The sequence below is a fragment of the Protopterus annectens genome, chromosome 5.part1 (genome assembly GCF_019279795.1).
Source record: "Protopterus annectens isolate FY-2018-M chromosome 5.part1, PAN1.0, whole genome shotgun sequence".
Classification (NCBI taxonomy): domain Eukaryota; kingdom Metazoa; phylum Chordata; order Ceratodontiformes; family Protopteridae; genus Protopterus; species Protopterus annectens.
The window spans coordinates 757800118-757809903 of NC_056736.1; the positions used below are offsets into that span (position 1 = coordinate 757800118).

A 9786-nucleotide genomic window follows, 5' to 3' on the forward strand; every position below is an offset into this window, starting at 1 on the left:
CATTCTAATTTGTTTATCAATCACCCTCTCCAGAACTTTCATGCAATGTGGCAGGAGTTTGATGCCTCTGCACTGCTCACAGTTATGGATGTTCCTGTTGTTCTTGTAAAATAACAACTGTAGTGGAACAAACAAACAGAATATGGCACTTCATGCACACAATTAACTTCAATAGAGTGGATTGAGTAGAGTTAAATGCTTTTGTTCCAATATTCAATGGAACTTCTTCCTAGTCAACTATATTAAAGTTAATTTGGTGTGTGAAGTGCTGTATTCTGTTAATTTGTTCCACTACAGTTGTTATTTTATTAGTTTGCTTTTGCAGTTTGGACTTTCAGTTTGCCCTTTTTTCTTGCACACTGGCATGAGTATGCTTATTGTCCAGTCATCTGAGATACACCTGTATATATATATATATATATATATATATATATATATATACTCAATTTTACACATATGCATGAGTGTGTATGTGTATATATGTATCAGAAAAAAGGATATAAAGTTAGCCAGTATAATTAGCACTTCTGTCAACTACTGTACACTGTACACATGATGACAGCTAATATCATATAGCAACATATTTTGTTTATGATATGTGCAGAAACATCTGATGTGCAATGTAAGTTGGCCATGCACCACAGAGCATACTCATAAGTATTATATTTGTAACTTTGCACAGTCACAGAGTGAATGTCCTGGCCCATAGTTGTGAACCAGATGCCACTTCTTCACCCGTGCAGCCACATCCCATGCATGAACCTGCTAGAGACATTGCTGTGCTGCTGCAGCCAGCTGTCTACCATCACAATTGTCACTAGTGGGAGACATGATAGAGTTGCACTATCACTATGTGTGACTGGCTGTGGCTGTCATGCATCAGACTGTTGCATGACATGAGCTGCACTACATTTCTTTGTCACTGGCTGTAGCTGTCAAGCACCAGACTGATGCATGAGATAAGCTGCACTACCTTTATGCAACACTGTCTGTGGTCATGATGCACTAGACCAATGCAAGACATGAGCTGCACTACCATTATGTGTGACTGGCTGTGGCTGTCATGCACCAGACCGATGCATGACATGAGCTGTACCACCACTATATGTGATTGGCTGAGGCTGTCATGCACCAGACCAATGCATGACATGAGCTGCACTACCAAAATTTGTGATTGGCTGTGGCTGTCATGCACCAGACCTATGCATGACATGAGCTGCACTGCCACTATGTGTGACTGGCTGTGGCTGTCATGCATCAGACTGTTGCATGACATGAGCTGCACTACATTTCTTTGTCACTGGCTGTAGCTGTCAAGCACCAGACTGATGCATGAGATAAGCTGCACTACCTTTATGCAACACTGTCTGTGGTCATGATGCACTAGACCAATGCAAGACATGAGCTGCACTACCATTATGTGTGACTGGCTGTGGCTGTCATGCACCAGACCGATGCATGACATGAGCTGTACCACCACTATATGTGATTGGCTGAGGCTGTCATGCACCAGACCAATGCATGACATGAGCTGCACTACCAAAATTTGTGATTGGCTGTGGCTGTCATGCACCAGACCTATGCATGACATGAGCTGCACTGCCACTATGTGTGACTAGCTGTGGCTGTCATGCACTAGACCATTGCATGACATGAGCTGCACTACCACTGTGTGACTGGCTGTGGCTGTCATGCACTAGACCAATGCATGACATGAGCTGCACTATCACTATGTGTGACTGGCTGTGGCTGTTGTGCATCAGACCAATGCATGGCATGAGCTGCACTACCATTATGTGTGACTGGCTGTGGCTGTTGTGCATCAGACCAATGCATGGCATGAGCTGCACTACCATTATGTGTGATTGGCTGTGGCTGTTGTGCACCAGACCAATGCATGACATGAGCTGCGCTACCACTTTGTGTGACTGGCTGTGGCTGTCATGTGCTAGATTGATGGCTGGTCATGTTATACAGAACGCATCAGGCCATAAACATTTTGCATGCAGAACCAAGCTCATATTGAAGTCCTCTGACTCATCCAGCAATTGATGCAGGCTTTGATCACAGGGCCAAACATTCTCTCAGTGACTATCAGTGTTTGGGACAGGGCGGTGTTAAACTGCTCCTCAGCAGCTCTCCGTGGGTTATGGACTACTGTTTTTATCCAACATTCCAATGAGTAACTTCCATCATCTGGAAAACAAAATAGAGAGGGGACACATGACAAAACAGGGAATGATTACTTAATACTACCTGTGCTGCTACATTTCTTCCAAATGTCAACTGACAATTCTATATGCTTGAAACATAAATCAATGAAAATAAAAGAAAAATGAAGAAACCACTATGTTTGCAGGTAGGAAGCCCTATACACCTTCACACCCCCTCTAAAATCCAAACTCCAAAATCACACTGCATCGGAGAAAGGACAAATTCTCCATTTTTCACTGTTCAAAGATCTCGCTTAGACAAAATGCTGATGCAGTTTAATTAAATGCATTTTGATCATCTGTACCAGCTAATTTTGCCTTCAGTACAAGGAAAATTTGATCAACTACCTTATACTCAGTCATAGAAATAACTATGCATAACAGCATTTGAATTGTATGCACTTATCAACTATGTAATCATGACAAATCCTACTATACAGTATCATTTGTTGTTATATAGTCATAATGGAGAATTGAAAAAGGGGAAGAATCTACGTAAGACATGGATAGACTACAAAAAAGCATTTGACAGCATCCCACATTCATAGATAAAGGTGTGCTTACAGATGATTAAAATATACCCTGCATTGATCAATTACATTACAGCGACCATGAAACAATGGCAAACCACTTTGCAGCTAAGCCATGCTAAAGGACAAATTTTTCCTAGGGATAAATATTCAAAGAAAGGGGGGGGGCATTCCAAGGTGACTCTTTGTCACCTCTGCTCTTTTGTCTTGCCCTTAACCCATTAAGCTGTCTATTTAACAAATTAGGACATGTTTAGAATTTGGTTTCTAGAAAACAACAAAGTGTAAAGACTTGTTATCTTCGGCTTGTGTATGGTTTAAACTGTATAGGTCATCAGATGGGAAGCTGAAAGCACAACTGGAAGTGGTTAAAACTTTCTCAGATGACATAAGAATGTAATTTGTTCTTGATAAATGTGCAAAGGCAACATTTAAAGCAGGAAAACTGCAGAACAAAGAAAATATTAGTCTGGGACAGGAATGTGATATACAGGAACTTGAGCAGGAAGGAGTGTATAAATACTTGGGAATAGATGAAGAATCAACAATAACACATGAACAAATGTGAGCAAACCTCAGTAAGGAATAATTTATAAGACTAAAATTAATACTGAAAACAGCCCTGACATCTAGAAACAAATCTCAAGCTATAAAAAGTTACTTGCAGTTTTGGGGTGATTGACTAGCTTCAAAAGGTATCGGATCATTTGTACAGATAAACAAGAAAAATGCTTTACGCTCATCAAATGATATATAAAAATCTGTATGGGCCACGATTATATATTTCTTATTCTGAAGGAGGTATGGGCCTCCTCAAAATTGATTACATGTATAGATCAGCAATCATAGGACTGCATACATATCTGCTGACCTAACCAGATCCAAACATAGTGAAACCATTATTAACATGAAGAGAATAACTCTAAGATGGCTTCACTGCATATTTTAGCAGAAGCATATTGGTGTCAAGCGCGATGGAAACCAAACCAGAAGTAGACAAAAATCAGGCAGCAAATGAATCTGCTAAAAAACGTCAAAAGAAAGAATATGAGTAGAATCATGTGAGAAGGCAAAAAATGTGGAAAAGGCATACAGTTGCAAGCACAGAAAACTGGTGGAACAGCCTCATGTCAATCAGGATCTGATACAGGAATGATTAAGGAGTGGTAAGTTTAAACCAAAAGATAAAAGGTTAATATAAGCTGCATAGGATAGCAGACTACATATGTTGGTTTACAAAATCCACCGAACATGTGGGAGAAACAGAGAAATGCAGGTTTTGTAAAACAAAACTGAAAACAGTTGCACATGTTGGTGGGTGTGATATACTAATGGCTGAGGGCCTGTATACTGAAAGGCATAATAATATGGCAAGACTGTTAAATTGGGGATCTTGCAAACATTACAGTGTTGAAGTAGCTGAGAACCATTGGAAATGTGAGCCACAAAGCATTATAAAGAATGATGAAGTTTATATATCATGTATGATTATCCATTACCAACTGTTCAAAAAATAAATGCAAGAAAACCAGATATAGGAGTCCATGAAAAGAAGACAAAAGTAGCATTGATCACTGAAATTGCTAGACCCAGTGATTACAGTGTCTTACATACAGAGAGACACAAAGTCATAAAATATCGGGATTTGCAAGCAGAAATGAGAGCAATGTGAAAGAAGGCTACCCAGACAGGTCCAATAGTAGCAGCAGTAATGGGTCTCATAAAAAAAATTACATTCGTATTTATATAACTCCATATATGGAAAAAGGATGCCCAGACAGTTCTAACAGCAGTAGGAGCAATGGATCTCATAAAAATGAATTTACAGTCTTATTTAGATATGCTACAGATATGTGTAACTCTGTATGTGTAAAAACGATGCCTAGACAGTTCTAACAGCAGTAGGAGCAGTAGGTCTCATAAAAGTTAATTTACAGTCTTATTTAGATATGGTACCGATACGTGTAACTCTGTATGTGTAAAAACAATGCCCAGACAGTTTCAACAGCAGTAGGAGCAATGGATCTCATAAAAATGAATTTACAGTCATATTTAGATATGTTACTGATACGTGTAACTCTGTATGTGTAAAAACAATGCCTAGACAGTTCTCTGTATGTGGAAAAATTATGCCCAGACAGTTATGACAGCAGTAGGAACAGTGAGTCTCATAAAAATAAATTTATAGTCTTATTTAGATATGCTACCGATACATTTTATTCTGTATGTAATGCAGACAAAGTCAATTCTGGACACATTGAGGGTGCTGAGAGGAGCACTTTTGGCTAACATCAAAGACTGAAACAATACTAATTTCATAAACTTAGTCACACTTTGACTTATGAATGGGGCCCATTTCCATCATGGTATTAGAAACTCAACAGAATTGGAGAAATTAAACTAGGAAAAGGCTTTACACTAAATGTTTGTGACACATGTGAGAATCATGAGCATGCCAGATGCTGGGATGGCACATTCAGGATGCACCCCTTCACATCGCAAATTGACAGTTCTGTTCTGGGATTGCTCTCCCATGGTCCAGACGGGGCCCTTATAGCAACATGGATGCAATCTCTCACACTAAGCACTGCATGGTACTGGTTCTGTCCTGTGGTGACACTGGGAAATGGGAATGGTCATCCAGCTGGACCACGAATATATTTCAGACCTGCTGCAGTACCTATAAGACAGAAGTCTGTGAGACCCCTAACCTTCCCCAGGTCTGTTTTTGAAAGATTCCCATGACAAGTACAGTGACGCTATACATACCTTGATATCCATAGGTATAGAAAGGCCACAAATTCCTCTAGTTCCTGCTTGTGGGCTCTATAAGCTCACCAAAGTCCTTATTATACTGCTGTCCACTCTAAACCTACCAGCCATTCATCTGCAGAAAAATTAATGTGAGTAATTCATTGCCACTACCTTCTTTTCCTAGGCTGACAAGTGGCTCTTTGCTGATCGTGTTTCTGTGTGTTTGAAACAAGTACCTTGCATTGGAAAATATACATCTTTCTGTAAAACTGAGTATATTCAGGGACTGCAAATTAGATAGAAAAGGTGTGGATTTGCTTTTAATAACCCACCTGAAAACAGCTCAGATATGTAGTAAAAGATGACTATGAATCACAAAAGGTGGAAAGAGGGACTCATTTACATAAGAATGCTACAGATTTTTAGCACATTTCTCAAAGCATCTCATTATCACCTCATTTGCATAAGACTTTCTGAATCATCTTGTAAAAGGTGGGAAGAGGGACTCATTTACGTAAGAATGGCACAGATTTTTAACACATTTCTAATTTACATCTCATTATCCCCTCATTTGCATAAGACTTTCTGAATCATCTTATAAAAGGTGGGAAGAGGGACTCATTTACGTAAGAATGGCACAGATTTTTAACACATTTCTAATTTACATCTCATTATCCCCTCATTTGCATAAGACTTTCTGAATCATCTTATAAAATGTGGGAAGAGGGACTCATTTACGTAAGAATGGCACAGATTTTTAACACATTTCTAATTTACATCTCATTATCCCCTCATTTGCATAAGTCTTTCTGAATCATCTTATAAAATGTGGGAAGAGGGACTCATTTACGTAAGAATGGCACAGATTTTTAACACATTTCTAATTTACATCTCATTATCTCGTCATTTGCATAAGACTTTCTGAATCATCTTATAAAATGTGGGAAGAGGGACTCATTTACGTAGGAATGGCACAGATTTTTAACACATTTCTAATTTACATCTCATTATCCCCTCATTTGCATAAGACTTTCTGAATCATCTTACAAAAGGTGGGAAGAGGGACTCATTTACGTAAGAATGGCACAGATTTTTAACACATTTCTAATTTACATCTCATTATCCCCTCATTTGCATAAGACTTTCTGAATCATCTTATAAAATGTGGGAAGAGGGACTCATTTACGTAAGAATGGCACAGATTTTTAACACATTGCTCATTTGTATCTCATTATTCCTTCATTTACATAAAACTTCCTGAATCATCTTTGATTGCTTCACTTTGGCACAGCTCATGTCTCTGACTCGAACCTTAATGGCACAACAATTTACGTAAAAAAAATCTCCTTCATATAACAGATATGACTCAGACCATTCTATTAGCAGTTACTGTCTTCCAGGCTTTTTAGAAACCACAAAAATAAACTAAACTTTGTATTCCAGAATTCCATATAATATTTAGGCTACAAGTCTAGAAATTACGTATTACATATAAACATATATCTCAACTGTGAAAACAACCATGGTGGATGTCAACTACCAGACGCTAGGGCTTACTGTAAAAGTATTATAATAGCACCAGCATCAAAATGGGGATCTGGGGGGAGCACCGGACACCACGGAGAATAATAAGTAAAAATGCTGTACCAGCACCAACTTTACCACAGGGATGGGGGGTGGGGGACTACATGCTCTACAGTACTGTACTGACACCACCATTACTACAGGGACTGGGGGCTGGGAGGATACATGCCTCTACAGTACTTTAGTTGCACCAACATTATTACTGAGATGGGGGTATATGCTGTTAAGTACTGTACCAGCACCACCATTACTACAGGGACTTGGGAGTGGGGGGATACATGCTCTACAGTAGTCCACTGACACCAGCATTACTACAGGGACTGAGGGGAGGGGGATAAATGTTCTACAGTACTGTAGCGGCACCACCATTAATAAAGGGACTGGGGTGTGGGGGAAAGCATGTTCTACAGTACTGTACTGGCACCAACATTACTAGAGGGACTGGGGTGTGGGGGATACATGCTCTACAGTACTGTAGTGGCACCAACATTACTACAGGGACTGGGGTGTGGGGGATACATGCTCTAAAGTACTGTAGTGGCACCAACATTACTACAGGGACTGGGGTGTGGGGGATACATGCTCTGTGGTACTGTAGTGGCACCAACATTACTACAGGGACTGGGGTGTGGGGGATACATGCTCTGCAGTACTGTACCAGCACCACCATTACTACAGGGATGGTGGGATACAACAAATACCAGGAAACAGTGCACTAATGCACAGAACAGCATGATGGGAATGAGTGGGAAAACTAGACACATTCTTAATTGCCATAGTAGCACCAATATTACTACTGAGATCAGGGGTGGGGGAAACCACTGGATTCCAGAGATGAGGCTCTAAAACACTATAATGATGCCAACATATCTAAGGGGATGATGGGATAGGAGGATATACCAGATACCAGGGAATACTGAAAGTGCCCTACTTGCATACATTACCGTGGGGATCAGAAGTGGGGAGTAAATCACCAAACACCAGGGCTTACCCTTAAGTGCTGTAATGGCACCAACTTTAGTATGGGGATCGGGAATGGGCATATCCCCTACACCACCAGGACGACTCTTTAAAATGCCATAATGGCACCTAGACTGTAATGGAAGGATACACTAAACCACAAGGATTAACTCTTGTAAAGTGCTGTAATGGTACTAAAGTATTATGGGGATGGGGGTGACAGGAAGGTGGGGATGGGTACAGGAACTGTATAGCGTGTGCAAGTGTGACTGTGTGTGTTCATTTGTGACTTGTGTGTGAGAGAGAGTGTGACTGCAGAGGGGCTTCCATTGCCTACATGAGCAGTAAGGTACTACCATGACATACAGGTTAGCCAGTATCTGAGCATCGCTGTAGTACCTGCAATTCAGGAAACATGCAAAATAGTCAGTAATGGGGTCTACCTCATCACAGTCATCATGTTCCTAAATTGTGTTTTGCCATATCAGACTGAAAGGACCTCTCCAGTGCAAGCCATACAGCTCATGCTAGGGCCTTAAATGAATCCCCGGGATCATCTTTAAAAAGATATGATTTCTATTCAGTACCTCCTACAACTCTGCTAATCATGTTTTGTGAGTCAATGATACAAACAACAGAGTAAACCTTGAAGGGATAGTAAACTTCTTTATTTTGTTAATCTGTTTGAAGCAAAGGAATGAGCAATGAAAATATAATTTAATTGCAACCTGTAAACCTTTTATAAAGAGAAGAGGTCACAGCAAGAAATTCAGAATTAAAATGATTTGTTTTAGAAAAACAAACTATAATCCTATAAGATTCTGTTAAATGAGAGATACACACACACACACACACACACACACACACACACACATCATGCACATTTGAAATTGTATTTATTTGCTCTAAGTAAATATTTTTTCTCTGTTCCTGACTAGAGAAACCTTTGTTTTTCTCCCATTTTAGAACCAGGCTACTGGCATGATGTGGACTGCTACAAGCTCAGACCTTTCGTCTGTGAAACCGAATGAGGAAGGAGTGAATAACCTGCATCTGTCTCTGCTTTGTGTCACATGCCTGATTTATTATTGTTAACGCTGGGTGGGGTAGCTGACTGGCGCTCAGAGGATCTGATCCATTTTATTGTAAATGATATTTCTCACATTGTTATCAAAGAAGGGCTGGTGTGTACTTGACTTGGAAGAGCAAAGTTTGTTATTAGTTTGTTGTCTTTCTTAAACCATAAAAGATTTATCTCAAAGAATTTATGAATCAAAAACAAATCAGCTTCTTCTTAAAAGTGATGACATTCATAATCTATTAACAGCCTCTTTTTCTGTCTCAGAGAAAGATTCTCTTATGAGGCCACCTATTTTGCTGATTATTAGGTTTTGGTCTGTACATTTTGAAGATGTTATGTGCTAGATATTTTCATTTTTCTGCAATGAATAGTGATTGATATGTAATAATATGTAACAAAATTTAACATTACAAAATACTTAAAAATTCTTTGCGTTGAAGTTGATAGGAAATAATAAAATATTTTAACAAGCTAGCAAAATTGCATCATTTAAAGTCTTCCCTGCATACCTGGATATGTTTATTTTATTGTATTTGTGGTTGTGTGCATGCATGTTTGTATATGTGTATTTATTTCTATCCATTTGTTAACTGAGATAATTGGGCAGGAGTGTTAACCCCATTTCATCAGAATACCATGGTGAAAAACTCTATGAATTCATACA

The 9786-nt window shown here is 39.3% G+C and overlaps 1 protein-coding gene across 1 annotated transcript in view; it reads left to right on the top strand.

Annotated features, from left to right (window-relative positions):
• Positions 1 to 9550, top strand: part of LOC122803313 (galactose-specific lectin nattectin-like) — a 171082-nt gene extending 161532 nt beyond the window's left edge. Inside the window, exon 6 of the mRNA XM_044072880.1 lies at positions 9008 to 9550. Coding sequence (XP_043928815.1) covers positions 9008 to 9072 — 65 coding nt within the window. The 3' untranslated portion in view covers positions 9073 to 9550. The remainder of the gene's footprint in view (positions 1 to 9007) is intronic.
• The last annotated feature ends 236 nt before the right edge of the window (positions 9551 to 9786 follow it).